This window comes from Nilaparvata lugens, chromosome 5, assembly GCF_014356525.2.
Source record: "Nilaparvata lugens isolate BPH chromosome 5, ASM1435652v1, whole genome shotgun sequence".
Taxonomy (NCBI): Eukaryota; Metazoa; Arthropoda; class Insecta; order Hemiptera; family Delphacidae; genus Nilaparvata; species Nilaparvata lugens.
The window spans coordinates 6,469,386-6,490,567 of record NC_052508.1 but is presented as its reverse complement, the minus strand read 5'-3'; the positions used below and the strand labels follow the sequence as shown (position 1 = coordinate 6,490,567).

Here is a 21,182-nt window from a genome sequence, read left to right as displayed (position 1 = left end):
GGTCCTATCCTATCCTCTACAGAAGGCAGAGAATCGGAAACGCTTTTCTCCTATCTTTCTCCTCTGCCATTATAAAGTTATCTCACTATAGTATCTCTAATTTTTTATTGCGTTTGATGCACATATAGTCCAGTCAAGGAAAGGTTATAGAGGGAAAAGTTGAGAAGACAATTTTTGATCTAGCAGTTCTGTTAAGGGTAGTAATGGAGTAAACATATCAAAAGTCCCCACCCCTACTACCTGTGCTAAGGGGGTGGGGGTGGTTTAAAGGTACCATTTTTTGGTTTCTCGCATAAAATTCAAAAACTATGTATCTTAAGGATTTGACTGTCATATAACAAATGAAAGCTTACATAATTTTCTACAATATTCATCCTACAACTTTTTTATATCTCCCCTAGTTTTAGAGATATCCACTCTTGAATGGGTGACATTTTTGAAAAAAACACGTTTGCCACCATTTTTTTTCTAATTTTGCTCTCATAACTTTTTAAAAATCGATGGGAAAAATCAATATTGATTATGAGCTTATAGAGCATTGAATTATCTTCAATTTGATGTATAATTTCACACTTTTACGAATTTTCCTACACCTTTTACAGCAGCTTCAGTGTTGAGTGTGAAATCTCCATTATTGCAACAATAGACCAATTGACAAAGGAATTTGGAGGGAATGTTTTAAACAAAATTTTTGACCTCGCAGCTTTGTTGAGACTAGTTGGGAGGAGAATATATCAAAAGTCCCCATCCCTAACTCATCCTCCTCCTTCACCACAACCTCCTCCAACTTCTTTTTCCTGCTTGTCATACCTTATTTGTGTTCAGTGGAACAACCAATCACTTATAATAATTATTTTGACCTCAGAATGACTTATGAATTCATCCGATTCGGATAATGTGGGCTTAATGAGCAATCAGCCATGCAAATCCCAATAGAAATGTAATATCATTCAGAATATAAGTTACATACTCGAAATAATTACCTATCAAATCATCTCTGTTGTAAAGTAATATTGTAATGGAAAAGGTGATTAAGAATCCCAAGAGAAATAAGTATTATGCAGAATAAGAGTTAAATGCTCGGAATAATTACACATTGTCTCTGACGTCCAGCAACACGAAAAAACGAAGTTAATGATGACCTTCTTTTAGAAAAATTAAATTATTTTGAGTGAAGTCGCCCTGCCATAATATCCATTATTTTGTTAGCAGTCTGTTGAAGGTTCAGGCCCAGGTACCAGGTTTTAGCAAATCTTGGTGAGTGTTCCAGTTTGAAGTAGCAGGATTGCTATCCTAGTTGTTGAGCAGATATTAAAACTATTCAATAAAGTGATCTATTATCTACTGCGTAAGTTGTTTGTTGTGTGCATAAAGTCATGAGCGAGGCAGCCGCCACAGCTCCACATCAAAGACAGATGAGAAGAAGGAAACAAGTGAATCCCCACTTCAAGAACTTTGTGGAGAATACTTCATTGCATGGCATAAAGTACATTTGTGATGCTAACAAGCATTGGATGAAGCGTGCTTTCTGGAGTATAGTCGTAATATGTTTCATTATTTCACTATTCACAATATATAGAATAAAAATTGATAAATGGAAAGAAAATCCCATGACGATTGAAATAGCAAACACTCCTCAAGACATCTCTAACCTGCCTTATCCTGCTTTCACCATATGTGGACCACTACGTATCAAAGACAAAAGAGTTAAATATATTATGAAAAAACATGCTGATAGGATATACAAGATTGCAGATATATTAGGTATGCCTAGGAAAGCATTTAATGAGGTTTTCCACATGATATCAACTGGAAATGGTACAAATAGTAATGGAAATAAGTTTGTTATATCTGATTTGAGTCTTGAAAACTTTTTCCGTCATAACTCAATGTATGACTATTTCTCATTCTTAACGTTAATTGATGGAACAATTGATAGACGTCAAACTTTCATGTTCAGGGGACTCTGCCTGTCCTGCAACATTCTTCCACCTTCAAAGATTTACAAAATGAATACTGTACGGAATTTTCTACGCAATGATTTAATACCAAAATCAAGAAAAAAATTCAATTTGACAATCACATTTCAATTGGACAATGAGACGATTAATGGATTTCCATCATTTACAAGGAACTTGTCGAAGAATGGTAGCTTTTTCCCACCACTGAAGTTACCAGTTTCAGTGAATGAAACGCCATTCATAGCTTTTCCAAATGATCTTTATCAATGGAGAAAAGACATCAAGTTTATTGGCAGAGATAAACTTCGGTTTACAATCCACAATCCATGGGAAGTTCCAAGTCCATTCATGAGATGGCATCGTTTCCAGCCATTTAAAGACTCTCGCATTCTCATCGACCCTGAATTAATCATAAAATATCCCGTCGATGATAACGATTTCCTGTACAAAGTTCCATATGCCAAGCAGTGCTACAACACAACGGAGAAAACCTTGGACTTTTTTCAATATTATACACGGCAAAACTGTTTAATGGAGTGCTCCACCAAAAGAGCTTTGAAGGAATGCGGTTGTGTTCTGTTTTTCATGCCGCACAACGAATCAACATACATTTGCTCAGACGAATACAGCTCCTGTGCCTTTAATGTTGCCAAAGCCACTCATTATGACACAGGCGAGAGGAAATTTGTAGATTCTTGCGACTGCTTGCCATCTTGTAACTACACCGACTACAAGGTTATATCTTATGAATCATTCCGTGGTATTATGGTGTCTGACAAAGAGAGTAATTATCAAAAAATTGAAATTTCATTTAGGAACGATTTTTTCCACTCAAAAGTTCGTACCTACACATACAACAACAATGAGATGATGGATGCCACCGTTTTCTACTTGGATGCATTTCTAGGCGTGAGTATAATGACTATAGCCGAAATATTCTACTACATTTTGTTGTATGCTATTGATTATGTGAAAAGCAAGATACAGCGAATGTTTGATGGACTGTACATGTCATGAGAACTGAATTTGAATAAAGGATTTCAATTATTTGTTTCTTTTTCATTTCAACAACTACCATACAAACTTTCAAGAACAACGTTCAAATTATATTTTTAATGGTTAAGATAGATTTTAAACCACTTGAATGATCTGAGCAGAGTTACCTTTGGGCCTTAAGCACCATCTTGGTTCAAACTAAATTGAATTTTCAACTAGTTTAATGTAGAATGAAAACATTATAATGAATATGAGCATTCTATCCTGTAATGGATTAGCTTTGTACATAGATGGTAATAGGCCTTAGCATGAGATAAGAATCGATTTATGTTTCAAAAGTTATGCGCTTTTTTAGTATGATTTGTGATGGTTTTTTATTCAATCCTATCCCTAATGAAGTTGGTTTCATATATATAATAAGTGAGGTTGGGACTGTGTACGCTTATATAGGCTACTGTGTCAGTTAATATTGAGATAAGACCATTACCATGGTGGCACCATCAGCATGATAGAATGCTCATATTCATTATAATGTTTTCATTCTAGATTAATAAACTAGTTGCAAATTCAATTTAGTTTAAACCGAGATGGTGCTTAAGGCCCTAAGGCAACTCTGCTCAGATCATTCAAGTGGTTTACGCGAGTTGGCAGTCACATTAACTCTGTTCTGGCATTCAAAGACCTTGAAATAATTATCATGTCTATGTTATATCATCAAATTATCTGTTATTCTATTAATGTCTCCTTTCATCTCATTATTTTATGTTTTACATATTAGTAATGGAATGTAATTTTTTCTTTTTTTAATATCATGTAGGTAGTTTTTGTTTTCAGTTTATTATTTCTTTATTCGTTTTATTCATTAGTAGGCTAATAGAGTATCATTTTCTGTTTAATAACATGTAGTTTTCATTCTTATTTTATCTACTACTTGTTGATTATTTTGAAAGTTTATTCCATATGAGAGCCTTCTGAGTGTTCATGTGTAGCCTTATTAGATGTGGGCTTGAGCACTACCTCCCTAAACAAAGCCATAGTGCATTATGGTGACGTCAGCACAGGTAGGGCTCCTACACCAATAAAAACACTAGCTGATATAGATCAGCTGAAATCAATAGGAAACCGAACAAGTGGATGAAAAGATGGTGATATAGTGGTGATATAAAGTTGGTGATATACGGTAGTCTTCAAAAAGAACCATTATAAACGGACTAAAGCAGATCACCGTTTTATAGGACCTTTTATTGTCCAGGAACTTCTCTCAAGGAATCGATTGAAGCTTGGAAAATTGCAAGGAGTGACAAAAGGTTCTGAGATAGCACATGTTCATGAGATAAGAAGAGTCAAGAGGCGATCACCAGATTGCTAAACGAACCAACATAGGCTTGTTTTCATTGTTATAATTTTGTTTTTATATTTGTTGCAGGGATAGTGAAGACTGAGGGGGGGAGCAGTTAGTAAACCCAGCTGTTACATCAGCTTCACTATCCCTATAATCATAATTTGTTGATTTTACAGAAATAAACAGTTGAGTTTTAGAACCATAGCGAACCACATTACTTAACATGATAAAACTAGTAGTTCTGTGAACAATAGACCTCGCGCAGTTATAAACCGCAGCCTCCTCTTATATTGTCCATCAGAGTAAATCCTGTCTGTATGTCGTGTCGGCGAGATATCGGTGTGAAAACGGCTAATGGCTGTTGGGGTGGTGTATCAAAAATGCTAACATCAAAAGCCAATCTCCTTCAAGACATACTGGCAACAGGACAGCACGAGTTCAAAGCAAAGAAAGTTCGAGAGACAATACTATGTTATTTTAGTTATTAATTGCATGCGTTATTGCTCGCAATCAATAGTTTATTTATTTATTCACAATGGAGCCTACGGGTTTCCCCAAATATGTCTCCTTAACAATAAAAGTTGTACAGATACAAATGAAAAAAGAAAAAATAATTATAAAAATAATACGAACTTATGCAATAATAAATAATACAAACAACTACAATACCACCATAGAGAAACAATAGCGTAAGTAGATATCCCATGGTATAGGGCGTTTATGTCGCAACTTTTATTGTTATCTCAAGCCGATTACTGTCAAGTTTTACTTTCCTTGCCCTATTACCATAGGTAAGGAAAGTATTGCTTCCCGAAAAAAATTAAGGTACCCCAATTTCTATACATTTCAAGGTCCCCTGAGTCCAAAAAACTGGTTTTTGGGTATTGGTCTGTATATGTGTGTGTGTGTGTATATGAGTGTATGTGCGTCTGTGTACACGATATCTCATCTCTCAATTAACGGAATGACTTGAAATTTGGAACTGAAGGTCCTTCCACTATAAGGATCCGACACGAACAATTTCGATCAAATGCAATTCAAGATGGCGGCTAAAATGGCGAAAATGTTGTCAAAAACAGGGTTTTTCGTGATTTTCTCGGAAACGGCTCCAACGATTTTGATCAAATTCATACCTACTTAAAATAGTCATCGATAAGCTTATCTGTAAAAATTTCAGGAGCTCCGCCCCATCAATGCAGATAGATTCCCAATTATCAGGCTTCAGATACAATTGAAACAAAAAAATCAAGTGGAGTAGATTGAGCATGAAAATCTCTACAATTAATGTTCAGTAGCATTTTCACCTAAATTTGAAAATAAGCTTTAAATTCGAGAAAATGTGATTATTCAATTGCAAATTATTGTTGATTCTATTAAATCATTCACTATGAAGAGATAGCAGACCTCATGTGTGTCTCCAGCGTTATTGCCCTGTCACCAGCTGGCTCAAATCTTTGAATAGTAGACTTGAGATGCGCGGGTACACTAGCGTCAGGTGATCAATTTTCATAACGGCAAGGAAAGTTGTGTGAGTGCGCCACACCAGATTTTTACTGTTTTGTTGGGGTGAGAGTGTACGGTACAATTTGAGATACTACCAGCACAGCTGCATGGGAAAGAACTACGTGAACTATTGGCTTGAGATAACAGTAAAAGTTGCGACATAAACACCCTATACCATGGGATATCTACTTATACTATCGTTTCTCTATGATACCACCTAATTCAAAAATGAAAAATACAAAGATTTCAAATACTTATGAAAAAAAGTAAAAATAAAACAAATTGAGAATCCAAAACTTATAAAATTAAAGAATATAATAACAAATAATGAACAAAAATTTTATCAATAGAATAAATAACATTTATAACTGAACGACGTCCCAAACCATATGCACATCCACACTGATACACCAACTATTTATTTGATCAGACCTTGCTTACACAAGATTTAATTATCATATAACGCTTTCCGGAATTTAGCGTGAGAAAACCAGAAGACATCTAGGCGCCCAGACAAGCTTTTATAAGTTCTTTGCATCCTATTCAATAGTGCATAAAAATTGCATTCAATGAGGCATGCAATTTATAGTCTACACAGCTGCTGATTTTTTACCAAGTTACATTGAGATATTGAATTGTATGCGTAATGGCATGCGATTTATAATCCACTCGACAGCTGATTTATGATGAATAATTCTATAGTCTGATTTTTACTCTAATATTGGCGTATGAAGGAGGCTCATTTTTCCTTTTATATTATCCTTGAAATGCAAAATTTCCAAAAAAACCTTGTATATACGTCGACGCGCTATTTAAAAAGGAACATACCTGTCAAATTTAATGAAAATCTATTAACGTGTTTCGCCGTAAATGCGCAAGATATAAACATTTAAACATTAAGAGAAATGCCAAACCGTCCACTTGAATCTTAGACCTCACTTCGCTCGGCCAAAAATTGCAATTACACCCCCAAAAAAGTACTGTAGTATAACAATGTAGGGTAGAGTATGTAGGTTATAACAATAACAGCAGCCTATCAAAACATATCAATAACATAATATCAATTTATTCACAATTGAACGTTAAATTTACAATAACAGTCAGAAAATTTACTTAATTCATCTATTTCAATTGTACACAGTTCATGAGTAGGCCTATTTATAAATAATTATACATATTTATAAAACCCAGACATTAACATCCACTACTTATAAAGGATAACTTTTATTTTACATTCACATGCTCACAATTTTATTATGTATTTATAATTTATAATGACTGATGCATACAATAATTGAGATGTCTTGGTCTTTTCCTACTCACTTTTTAACATTCATCACAGTTTTTTCAACTTTGATTAATTGTGGGCTGAGGAACAGTTCTAGCCAACATTCTATGATTGTACAAAAAGTAATATTCTTTAAAAATCACTTAATCCATTATAATAACAAAAGACTATCGTTGACAGCTTCTTCTTGTAAACGCAGTTCTGTTTCACCAATGATGGTCCCTATTTTTAGCTTCACTTCTGCCTGTTCTTTAGCCGGGAATGCTCTGCAATGAAAATTGATATTAGTATATTTTTAGTAATATTGTCTTATTCATTCATAGTATACGACAATTCAGCTTCAAGTATTCTAATAGTAACATGGATAAATTATTATTCATTTAATTGAATATTGTTACATACAAATATTTAATAACCAATTCAATTTTTGTAATGCTGTTTACCATTACAGAATTCTTACTATTGAATCACTTTTTTGTATTAAATAGAACGACTAGCAGTAAAATTTCCCCAATAAATGAATTTATTCACTCACTGTGACAACGTGATCTTTTAGCAGGTCAATCATCTTTATGAGATGTTTAATATAAGAATAGTAGGTAAAGTGTGTTGTCTAGTGAACAGAACTAACCTTACAGTGTCTCTACTTTTTAATAAATTAACACTTCAACACTTATTAATATTCTTGAATGTAGTTTTCCATCACGAACTGCTTATTATTAAATCACTTTTTGCTATTAGAAAAAACGACTATCTGTCAGATTTTTTATTGTAAATGAATTAATCACTCACTGTGACGAGATCTTTCGGCAGGTCCGCTATCTTCTTGGTTGTACTCATCAACAATACTTGGTTGTAACTCATCTTGGTTGTACTTCTTGAGTATAACCAAGAAGATGGCGGACCTGCCGAAAGATCTCGTTGTCGCAGTGAGTGATTAATTCATCTATTGTAAAACATCTGACTCCTCGTCGTTTTTTCTAATAGAAAAAATCTGGTGTGGCGCACTCACACAATTTTCCTTGCCGTTATGAAAATTTATCACCTGACGCAAGTGTACACGCGTATCTCAAGTCTACTATTTAAAGATCTGCCAGATGGTGACAGGAAAATAACGCTGGAGACACACGAAGTCTGCTATCTCTTCATAGTGAATGATTTAATAGAATCAACAGTTGCCAACAGTTTGCAATTGAATAATCACATTTTCTCGATCCGAATTTCGAGCTTATTTCCATTTTTAGGTGAAAATGTCACTTTAATTGTAGAGATTTTTATGCTCAATCTTTTCCACTTGAAATTTTTTGTTTAAATTGTATCTGAAGCCTGATAATTGGGTATCTTAAATCACACTTTGCATTGATGGGGTGGAGCTCCTGGAATTTTTACAGATATGGGACTTATGGCAGTTGATAGAGCTTATCAATTACTATTTTAAGTATAAATTTGATCAAAATCGTTGGAGCCGTTTTCGAGAAAATCGCAAAAGATCCTGTTTTTGACAACATTTTTGTCATTTCAAGCCTGATAATTGGGTATCTTAAATCACACTTTGCATTGATGGGGTGGAGCTCCTGGAATTTTTACAGATATGGGACTCATGGCAGTTGATAGAGCTTATCAATGACTATTTTAAGTATAAATTTGATCAAAATCGTTGGAGCCGTTTTCGAGAAAATCGCAAAAGATCCTGTTTTTGACAACATTTTTGTCATTTCAGCCGCCATCTTGAATTGGATTTGTTCGAAATTGTTCGTGTCGGATCCTTATAGGGGAAGGACCCTAAGTTCCAAATTTCAAGTCATTCCGTTAATTGGGAGATGAGATATCGTGTACACAGGCGCACATACACTCATACACACACACACACAGTTCACAAGATAGATAGTACTTGCCCAGGGAACTCTACCACCAACTCTACTAATGAAAACCAGGCTTTAAAGAAGTTTAGATGTGCAGAACCGTCTAATCGTACAGATAAGTAACAGGTTGTTTTGTTGAAATTGAATTCAATACATCTATATTATATAAAAATGAATGTCTGTTTTAGTAACATAGAATTATAGTACCCTTTGAAATCAATAAAATAAGAATACAAATTATAACTACTAGATTCGGTGATCACACCATCGTCAGGTCTATTTTATAAATACAAGAAAGTAGGCTACCCTTGAATTCATACATTTTAAAGAATGTCTGTTTGTTTGTTCCCTATAGACTTGAAAACTACTTGACAGAACGGCATGAAACATTGGGAATATGTTGTGTGAATATTATTGGGGATGGTTTCTGACCAGACATTTTAATAGGGTGGCAAATAATAATAATAATCTATTAATCCATTTTACAGACCTATGTTTCCGAAATTGTCGGCCAAGCGGCTACCGAAGAACGGAAAGATGATCATGATTCAAGATCATGTTGTGATAATATGATTTAGCATCTGAAGTTACCAGCTGTAATAAACAGGTCACCCTGTGATAAATTGTATACTGGTATTAAAACGGCAGTTTGGAGTTGATTGTAGTACCAGCTTAGATAATGGTTCCTTAGAAGACCTAAACAAATAATAATCATTCCCCTATCATTAAGAAACTGGAAAATGTAAAAAATTATTCACCCCATGAAAGAGAGTTGTTTATATTGCATTCATTAATTACTGAAGAATGACAGAATAATTTACTTTTTTGAATTCAGCTAAGCTTATATTCATTCTAAAATGGAAGATTGAAAGAATATGTGATATGATAAACCATATGTTTTCGTTGTCATTGATTCATTCATAAATATCAAATGTTGTTGATCCGTTACTAGTAGAAAGTCATGTTCAATTTTATTTGATTAAAGCTCTACAAATGAAGAGTTTACTTATTTCAATTTAATCAAATAAAAATGCCGACAAAGAAAAAGACAAAAACGATTGAAAACCGTAACTACGAAGAAGATAAGATGGAATCACATATTGACAAGTTTCTCAAGCCAAAGGAATTATCTATCGACCCAGATTCGCCTACGGCAGAGAGAGAGTGGAAACATTGGAAAAAGACGTTCGAAAATTTCTTAGAAGGAACGACAACCAAAGACAAGAAATAAATACCTACTGGTGATGGTTGATGAGTACTCAAGATTCCCTTTTGTATTTCCTTGTCCAGACATGACTGCGAGAACAGTTATAAATTGCCTGGTCTCATTAATATCAATGTTTGGCCTTCCAAGCTATATTCACACAGACAGAGGAACATCCTTCATGTCAACTGAGTTGAAGAGCTTTCTTGGCTCAAAAGGGATAGCAACTAGTAGATCAACGCCTTACAATCCGAGAGGGAATGGTCAAGTAGAGCGATATAATGGAATTATATGGAAAGCAGTAACACTAGCTCTAAGATCACGAGGACTTGATTCAAATCGATGGGAGGAAGTGTTGCCTGATGCACTTCACTCTATTCGATCTCTTTTGTGTACTACAACAAATTGCACCCCTCATGAACGAATGTTCCTACACATGAGATCCTCAACAAATGGACAGTACTTGCCCAGGGAACTCTACCACCAACTCTACTAATGAAAACCAGGCTTTAAAGAAGTTTAGATGTGCAGAACCGTCTAATCGTACAGATAAGTAACAGGTTGTTTTGTTGAAATTGAATTCAATACATCTATATTATATAAAAATGAATGTCTGTTTTAGTAACATAGAATTATAGTACCCTTTGAAATCAATAAAATAAGAATACAATTATAACTACTAGATTCGGTGATCACACCATCGTCAGGTCTATTTTATAAATACAAGAAAGTAGGCTACCCTTGAATTCATACATTTTAAAGAATGTCTGTTTGTTTGTTCCCTATAGACTTGAAAACTACTTGACAGAACGGCATGAAACATTGGGAATATGTTGTGTGAATATTATTGGGGATGGTTTCTGACCAGACATTTTAATAGGGTGGCAAATAATAATAATAATCTATTAATCCATTTTACAGACCTATGTTTCCGAAATTGTCGGCCAAGCGGCTACCGAAGAACGGAAAGATGATCATGATTCAAGATCATGTTGTGATAATATGATTTAGCATCTGAAGTTACCAGCTGTAATAAACAGGTCACCCTGTGATAAATTGTATACTGGTATTAAAACGGCAGTTTGGAGTTGATTGTAGTACCAGCTTAGATAATGGTTCCTTAGAAGACCTAAACAAATAATAATCATTCCCCTATCATTAAGAAACTGAAAATGTAAAAAATTATTCACCCCATGAAAGAGAGTTGTTTATATTGCATTCATTAATTACTGAAGAATGACAGAATAATTTACTTTTTTGAATTCAGCTAAGCTTATATTCATTCTAAAATGGAAGATTGAAAGAATATGTGATATGATAAACCATATGTTTTCGTTGTCATTGATTCATTCATAAATATCAAATGTTGTTGATCCGTTACTAGTAGAAAGTCATGTTCAATTTTATTTGATTAAAGCTCTACAAATGAAGAGTTTACTTATTTCAATTTAATCAATAAAAATGCCGACAAGAAAAAGACAAAAACGATTGAAAACCGTAACTACGAAGAAGATAAGATGGAATCACATATTGACAAGTTTCTCAAGCCAAAGGAATTATCTATCGACCCAGATTCGCCTACGGCAGAGAGAGAGTGGAAACATTGGAAAAAGACGTTCGAAAATTTCTTAGAAGGAACGACAACCAAAGACAAGAAATAAATACCTACTGGTGATGGTTGATGAGTACTCAAGATTCCCTTTTGTATTTCCTTGTCCAGACATGACTGCGAGAACAGTTATAAATTGCCTGGTCTCATTAATATCAATGTTTGGCCTTCCAAGCTATATTCACACAGACAGAGGAACATCCTTCATGTCAACTGAGTTGAAGAGCTTTCTTGGCTCAAAAGGGATAGCAACTAGTAGATCAACGCCTTACAATCCGAGAGGGAATGGTCAAGTAGAGCGATATAATGGAATTATATGGAAAGCAGTAACACTAGCTCTAAGATCACGAGGACTTGATTCAAATCGATGGGAGGAAGTGTTGCCTGATGCACTTCACTCTATTCGATCTCTTTTGTGTACTACAACAAATTGCACCCCTCATGAACGAATGTTCCTACACATGAGATCCTCAACAAATGGACAGTCACTACCATCTTGGCTGATGAGCTCAGGACCAGTTTGGCTGAAGAAAATGAACCGAAATTCAAAGCAAGATTCATCAGTAGAAGAAGTTGAATTGATTGAGGCAAACCCAGAGTATGCTCACATTCGTCGCCCTGATGGACAAGAGTCCACTGTGTCGCTCCGTCATCTTGCCCCTAAGATAACACGAAAATCTAGCCGGGTAGAATGATATGATAAACCATATGTTTTCGTTGTCATTGATTCATTCATAAATATCAAATGTTGTTGATCCGTTACTAGTAGAAAGTCATGTTCAATTTTATTTGATTAAAGCTCTACAAATGAAGAGTTTACTTATTTCAATATGGAATTCTGTGCATCGTACATTGCATATTTCCTGGACCATCTATTAACAATGAACAACTATGAACATATTAAATTCATCTTTGAAACACTGGTTTAACCTATTGTTTTTTAATTCAACACTTTATTGATAGATATTACTACCAATTGATTGAGAAGAATGTGTTTTCGGAATAATGAATGCTGCATGACTAAACATATAGGAAGTCCTTATTGAGATGTAAATGAAAATATCGATTGTCAGATAAATTTAATGATTCGCCAAGTGTGACATGAGATACATTGACTTTTTGGCGGTAAGATTTTTGTCGAAGTTCGCCGGGCAAGCTAGTTATGAATATTTAAAAGAAGATTGAACAGTTGATATTACATCAGATATACTGGACCAATTTACAGGCGGTCTGTGTAGAAGTGAATGTGAAAGGATAGAGAGTCACGTACCTGACAGTAGCACACATGGCGTTGAAAAATCGCTCCAGCATGTCCGGCTGAGGCGTCTCTTCCACGGGTCGCCTCTCGCAGAGAGTTTTCAAGAGAGCAATTTGAAGATCTCTCTGACTCTGGTCATCAGCTGACGAATTGTTGTTGGCGGCCGAGTCATCAACCTGGTTTCCATTGCTGAAAATTTGAAAAATTAGATTTCATAAGAATTTGTCCTTTTGGATTCAACGTTTGGCGCAATCCAACATACAAATGGGAGAATTATATAAAGACAGGTCAGTTACTACTGAATGTATTAAAACAACTGAATAAAGTATGATGTACCGTAGTTGAAGAAGAACACTTTGATATTAATTGGATTTTTTACTTCATAATTATATACGTTTGAGGTTATGACGACTTGAATTCAAGTAAACTTGACTCCAAGTTTTCAAAATAAAAAAAATGAAGTCAAGGGAATCTTGACAAATGTAAACACAGCTTAGAGGTGAAGAGCGGACTTCTCTGAATATCATTCATAATATTACAATAAATGAAAATACTATAGTGAGGTCGACGTTATAATGACAGTTTTTTATTAGAAATGGCATTGCTATCCTTGTCTATCATTCAACAAAGCGGATAGCGCTATCTCTTTCTCGCTTTGCTCTGTTGATCGTCTTTTAACAATGTAGAATTTAGAATTAATTAGCAATATATTTCATCTTAATTATGAAATTATTGAAAAATATAATTTCTTGCTTGATAAAATATAATTGATTATTTTAAACGAGAATGAACAGTTAATATTACATCAATAAACCTTTACCAGCTACCGTCTATAGAAGGCATTGACAAGACAGAGGTTCGGCAACGTTTTCCTCCTATCTTTCTCCACTGACGTGGACCTCAGTATAGATATTGACATATTTTTAATCATTCAAAAGTTTTGAAACAGCTTCCCGGATGTTCAGGACCCTACTTAGGTACCTGTAGGTCCACTCATCTCTCATCACTCACGCACAAGCCTGGAGGTCATGTGGGCACCACACTTAGCAAAAATATTACCGGTTACTTGTAAGAAGAAAATTGTATCACATCTTTCTCACCTTTTATCGAAGTTACAGTTTAGGAAGGCTAGCTGCTCATCACGGTAGGACACCCTATCACAGGAGAATCCAGTTCCTTTCTTTTTTCTGGTATGGTAGTCTCTTATATTCACCCAACGGTTTTTTACATCATCAACTGTAACAAAAAATCAAACAATCTCTGCATACAACCCTTCAAATATCGGGGACCGAGCTTCGCTCTGGAGTACAAAAGCATAAAAAATGTATTACGAAAGAAGAAATTATAATAACAATCATACAGAAATGTTCTATCTAATCACAGTAAATTGAGATTAATTTCCAAAGGGAAGGCAAAAATTTCCCTCACAAAGGCCCAGTTGCACAAAATCCGGTTAGATTTTAATCCTGATTAACTTCAGTGAACCAAATCAGAGAAGACCATTTCAAAAAGATAGATCTACTGGAATTAATCAGGATTAGAAATAATCCAGCCTTTTTTGCAACCGGCACTAAGTACCTGATTGAATGATTACAAAAGTTCAACAGCTGAGTCATAATTTTGACACAGTCAACCACACATGAACTCGCTCACTCACTTCCATCACCAACAGACGACGAAATAATTATTATCAGCTGTTTTTCCAAGGATGATTAATAATTATCCTTTTAATGCCCTTCAGCGAGTTTTCCAAGGGATGAGACCTAGTTCAATCGAATCTTTATATTATAAACCTACTATGTTCTGAATTTCGTGAGAATCGCTAGAGCCGTTTTCGAGATCCGGTGAAATACAAACCTATTATGTTTATGCGATAATATTCTGCTTTCATTTATCTGTTATTGATACAGTTGTCACACATATTAATTTATGTTAGTATTGAAAAAAATATATAGTGAGGTCCATGTTATAATGGCAGTGTTTGATTAGCAATGGTATTGCTATCATTGTCTATTATTCAACAGAACAGATAGTGCTACCGTATCTCTTTCTCGCTTTGCTCTGTTGCCAGATCATCTTTTAACAATGTAGAATTAATAATAAATTAAGTAAATAATTCATCTTAGTTATGAAAATTCATTATTAAATTATTGAAATACATTATTTCTTGCTTAATAAAATCTAATTGATTATTTTAAACGAGAATGAACTGTTAATATTACATTAATAAACCTGTATCAGCTACCGTCTATAGGAGGCATAGACAAGACAGAGGATCGGCAACGTTTTTCTCCTATTTTTCTCCACTGCCATTATAACGTGGATCTCACTATATTATGCTTATGCGATAATATTTTGGTTTTATTTATCTGTTGTTGATACAGTTGTCAGACATCATAAAAGTATTGAAAATACTTAAAGAAACGACTCTGAAATGAAATTTCGTTAAACTATCCTGTGATAGGTGACTTAATTTTAGTGAGATACACCTTACAAAATCATTGAAAATGATAAGTCGGCAGCGTTACCAATTTCGAAGTTGGGACTCACCTGTTTTATTAAGATCTCGGGCAATTTGACTCCATAATTGTGATTTTAGTTTTCCATTTTTGTAATCCGGATGATTGATGTCGAAGAGGGGGGGATGCGCTTTCACAAACTCGATGATCAGCTCCTCTTCGTCGTGTTGAATCTTCATTCTTCAAAGAAGGAAAAAATATATTTTTATAAAAACGACTAATAAAATTCAACTATAATCAACTATAATTGAATTTGGGGTGTGATGACATTGATGCGTACATGTGTAAGTGCACGTCAGATCATGCATGAGCCAGAAACTTCAGTTATTGTTTCTGGTGAGATATATAGTGATATTTATCAAAAATAAAAGACTAGAATATTGTCTAGGAATATAACGAATTTATTAAAAAGTTACAACGATGTTTCAACACCTAAGGTGTCATATTCAGTGTGACAATTCAAAACTGGAAAATGCCATTGAAACACGTTGTGACTTGTCTGTAGCTGCTCATACTGAACGCAACCAGCAAGTGCACGCGTTCAGTGTGAGTGTCCTATTGTTCTTTCCAGATGTTGTTCCTCATATGCACACTTGGTCAAGCATAACCGAGCGTGCAACATTCTTTCAATGTGATTACACCCTAACTTGGTAAAAATGATGTGTGTTTAAATAAAAATAGGAATTCAATTAACCTTTTTTAGAATGATTTAGTCACGACATGTTTCGGCTACATAATGCCATTATCAAATGATTTTATTTTCCAATCAATTGATAATGGCATTATATAGACGACTGAATAATTTTAAACTTAGATTTCTGTTTTTATTTATATTCAAAAGTAGCCCTAAACTATAGCCCTATAAAGTAAGCCTATAAAAAGTAGCCCTATACACAACATACATGTTGTGTATTTTATGAAAATTTTCAAAAGCAAAAGCTAATTTTAATATTATTTTGATTTTCCTTGAAAAATTTGAAGGCGTTTAGAAAAATTCAGTACGGTAGACAAAATAGTACCTAGCCTATTTTTCTCATCCGAAATAATATCATATTTTAAGAAATTAATGAATTGGAAATAGTTATTCGATAGCATAATAATATAATCTAGCTCTGACGAGTTGATCCCTGGATCAATTTTCCAGGAAGAAAATTTAAATAAACACACAATCATCTACCCCTTCCACAGCAACAAGTCTCTACTATGCATAGATGCATAACATATCTATATACCTAGGCTAGTGAGGTCCACATTATAATGGCAGTATTTGATTAACATTGGTGTTCCTTTCCTTGTCTATCATTCGACAAAGCAGATAGCGCCATCCTCTTCTAGCTCCGCAACGTACTCAGACCTACATAACTGGAAAATATATTTCCATGGCGAATAAAATATAATGCATGAATGAAGAGTTGTTATTAAATCAGATATACTGCCGGTATCCAGCTATCCTCTATCAGTGACAAGGCAGAGAATCGGGAACACTGTTCTCCTATCTTCTCCCACTGCCATTATAACGTGAAACTCACTGTAGTTCTAGTATTACATGTCTCACCTTTCTGAGACCAGCTGAGTTTTTGTCAGCTATTTGAGTCAACCAGCCTAGAGTCATCATTTTATAATTTAGGAATACAGCAGTCAGTCATATGCAGTTGGCTTCCTCAAGCTCTCCACCGAAATACTGGGGATCAACTTAACAGACCTCATCTGTACCTTATAGTAATATAACTTATCGATTTTTCCCCCAAACGATAACTATGGATTGTATCACTTTAATAGATTACATGGTTTGTTAAATGTGGATGCGTCCAGCATCAAAAATTTGAAATCAAATTGCATCAAGGTATTGGCTGCTTGTTCATTGAGTTTTGCTTGCTACAAGTAAATTTTCTGATAAATACAGTACTTTTATGCGCCGCAGTTTGTAATGATTCTGTGGCAACTACATTGAGTGAAGAGAAAAAGTTGGGTGTCTTTAAAAGGAAGGTCCTGAGGAGGATCTTTGGATGTCTACAAGAGCCAGGAGTCTGGCGCAGTCGGTACAATGAAGAGCTGTACCAGTTGTATCAACAAGCTGATATAGTCACAGTGCGCAGACTAAGATGGGCAGATGGCACATACCCACCCAAGATGGCGATGAATGGGAAGGAGGAAGAGGGGGCGACCCAGGACAAAGTGGATGGATGTGGTTGACCAGGATGCGGCAAGGGTTGGAGTGCAGGGATGCATTCAACAGAGATGCTTGGAGGAGAAGATTGAGCGATTTTTGTGTAGTTGAGAAGTTGATATTGTGGTAATTATTCATATTAAATGAAAAAGACTAAGAAATCGTAAAAAACCACAGATTTATTGATACTAAATCTGATTTATTGATACTAAATCTGTGGTTTTTTGACAATTTCTTAGTCTTTTTCATTCAAGATTGAGCGAGGCTGTGACCAGTACTAAGAAATTTAATAGCAAAACAAAGAAAATAACGATTCTGTATAGTTTGAATTTATTTTTGAAATAGTTTGCTTTTAAAAAAATCATTAAAAACTAAGTACCGATATTCAAATATTTCATATGTTATTATTTTTCTAAACTTATTTTTCCAATACATATTACTTTTTCACAAGATGGAGTATGGAAATTAAAGAGATTGAAAGCTGGAAATAGGGCATACTTCAACCTACAGGAAATTCTTAGATTAAGGCTATGAAGCTGGAGCAGTAAAACTGACATTCATAGGCCAGTGCTGCGACCAGTGGTTTTGTATGATTGTGAAACATGGGTGATGACAATTTGTGATAAGATGCTGTTGAATAGATGGGAGAAGAAGTTTCTAAGAAGATTTTATGGGCCAGTGCTACTAGAGACTGATAGGTGGTGACTCAGAAAAAAATGATGAACTCTATCATGTGTATGGGCAACCGAGCTTTGCTATAGGAATTAAATGAGCTAGAGTCCGATGGTAGGCCATGTGGAACGTATGCCGGAAACCCGAACATCACGTATGTCTCTGTATCAGCAACCAGGGGGACCGACCACGCAAGAGATGGTTGAACGCCATGGAGCTAGACCTTCAATCCTTAGGCGTCAGAAGGTGGAGACAGCGAGCAGCACAGGACAGAGATGCATAGGGCAAGGCTTGTGGAGGAGGCCAAGGGCCGTAGAGTCAATAAGTAGTTTGGTAGTAATAAGATGAAAATATTTCATGTATTTTTTTGAAGAAAAAATACCGGACAGTATCAGATAAATAGGACATTTATCTTACCTTTTTTTGACACAGAAAAATCCGTCTAGAAAGGATAGAGCTTCTTCACGCTGTGATGGCTTCCCCCCAGATGGGCCAGGGGGTCCTTTCTTTTTTCGTTTATGATAGTCTCTTATGTTGAACCACTTCTTTTGAACATCTTCAGCTAGAAAACATTAAAAATAAAATAAATTACAATGATATTTAGGTATGAATGTGAAGGATTCAAATGTTATTTATAAACTGTACCTAAATACCCTAAAGCAATATTTAAAATGATTACTGATTACTAGTAGAGCTACAAGTATTATAATGACGTCACAGCATTATAGTGGGATTCACTTTAAACTGTCATTCAAATTTATTTTTTCAAAAATCATACACAATTATAATAATAAAATAATATTATAACATCAATAAAAATACTATTAAAATATTTGGACGATTTGAAACTAAATTAGGAAATTGAGAAAGTTTAGGGCAATAGCCTGTTTTTTCTTTTTCGATCATTGTATTATTTGTGCTAACCTAATAAAATACTCCCAAATCTGCAGTCTATTTTTTATCAACATTGGTTGAATAAGAAGCATTTTGGTCTTATATCTCACTATAGTGCTTTTTGCCTTCTTTGAAAGTGGGATGGTATTTATGGTATCACCTTGTGGGGTGGTGCCTTTGAGGTAAAAGATATACTGCTGGTGCAGAAGAAGGCCATCCAGATTGTTTGTGGAGCAGAATATTTGGCACATTGTAGGCCTCTCTTTGTGAGTGAGAAGATTCTCACTGTTTTCAATCTTCTCATTTACAGGTCAGTTATAAAGACCTTCCACAGTGTTCATACTTTGCCTACCAGGGGTGATGTGCACGACCATGGCACCAAAAGCAGGCTGAGGCTGGACCTACCATATTGTAGATTGTGGAGGACCCAGAGCAGCCTCATCTACCAGCCAGCTAGAATTTTGAACAAGCTGCCAGTTTCAGCCAGGACTCTGCTTGAGACGGTTTTGAAGATGAGACTGAAGGCTTTCCTTCAGGAGAACTTACTTGATACTTGTTGTTGTCTGACTGGGGATTCAAGTAAGACAGTGTCACGAACAAAGTTGGTAGGTATCGTTAGCCATTTTGGCTAGTCGTTGAAGTAGCTTCAAAAAAGGGGCTCATCCTCAATCTCAGCAAATGAGTAGAGTGGCCTTTCGTTCGTCTTCTACTTCACTGTGCTTAGCAATTTCTCCTTTTATTCTCTGAGGGATTTTTATGATTGCGATCATACTCAGATTGTGAGTAGATACTTCTTGCCTTAGTCTTGCTGCATGTCTCGTTGCATATGCTATATGTGTGTTTTGACTTGAAAATTTTTTTCTTATCTGTCTTATGACAGTTTTTTATTGTTCTTGACTTGTTTACTTGTGGACATAACTATGTAGTATGACCACGCCATGAACAGAAACACATTATTATTATTATATAGGTCTGATATACTCTACCGCCATGGCTTACTTTGGATAAAGTAATATCTATAGTAGGCTATGACTCTATACTCATACCGGTACGTTTTGGTCAACAATATTCTACCTTTGGGTAGGTTAGACTGCACCCATAATGTGTTCTGAAAGTTTTCAAGGAAAATGAGGGTTTCAGAAAATAATTTAAAAAAAAAATGAATCCAGCTTTAATTATTTTTTATAATTAAAAAATACCTCGGTACGGTACCTTACCGTTCTCCCTAATGACTTAGTAACCTACTAATTTAGAATGTCCTGTCTCAGCCTACAGATGAGAGGTTATTGTGGTTTTCACCTTCAAATATTTATTCTGGATTATGAATAAAAATGATACTATTTTATTCAGACTTACTTGATCTGTTTAGTATTGTTGCAAGTTCCCTCCACAGTCTTTGCTTGTGCGCTGAATTTCTGTACTCAGGATGGTTGATGTCAAACAAAACTGAATGATTTTTGACAAACTCAATAATCGTCTCTTCATGGTCCCATGAGAATCTTCTTTCCATTTCAAATGAAAATGTATCTTTTAAAACGACAAATCAACCCGAATAACTAATTTTTTTGTTGATTTTTGTAATTAATAACAAATTCTTAGTGTTTTCAGTTTTCGTTCGGTTTTCTTTTCGTTCCTTCCAAAGGAAAACAGAGAATGGAGTGGGTGACGGTTGGCCGTTGAAACAGTTCACTCACAACCTGTAATTTTTTATAGTCCAGCAATAAATTAAAATATTTTTATCCAATTATATCATAATAGGAGAATAAAAACAAACAACTACACAAACTTAATTCAACAAAATCAAATAGAAAAGAAATAGAAAACAAATTTTACGAGTTCTGGTAATAATATCAGCTGTTTATTGATCTGAACTTAAGATTTGATCAGGTGACTGAGCTTACTTGAAC

The 21,182-nt window shown here is 34.9% G+C and overlaps 1 protein-coding gene across 1 annotated transcript; it reads right to left on the bottom strand.

Moving 5' to 3' along the window:
• Nucleotides 1-6,846: 6,846 nt before the first annotated feature.
• On the bottom strand, nt 6,847-21,173 carry LOC111056649. The gene is made up of 6 exons (XM_022344036.2): nt 20,632-21,173; nt 18,799-18,943; nt 15,574-15,722; nt 14,124-14,259; nt 13,036-13,212; nt 6,847-7,356 (listed from the first exon to the last, which is right to left on the bottom strand). Exons 1-6 carry the CDS (start codon nt 20,783-20,785, stop codon nt 7,242-7,244), a joined length of 876 nt encoding a protein of 291 aa, XP_022199728.2. The 5' UTR covers nt 20,786-21,173; the 3' UTR covers nt 6,847-7,241.
• Nucleotides 21,174-21,182: the final 9 nt, after the last annotated feature.

Excerpts from the sequence above, each read along its gene's own strand:
- LOC111056649 (XM_022344036.2), bottom strand. The coding sequence starts at position 20,785 with ATGGAAAGAAGATTCTCATGGGACCATGAAGAGACGATTATTGAGTTT. Across the intron at positions 18,944-20,631 it reads AACAATACTAAACAGATCAA|CTGAAGATGTTCAAAAGAAG; the intron begins GTAAGTCTGAAT and ends AATGTTTTCTAG. Across the intron at positions 15,723-18,798 it reads TTTTTCTGTGTCAAAAAAAG|AATGAAGATTCAACACGACG; the intron begins GTAAGATAAATG and ends CCTTCTTTGAAG.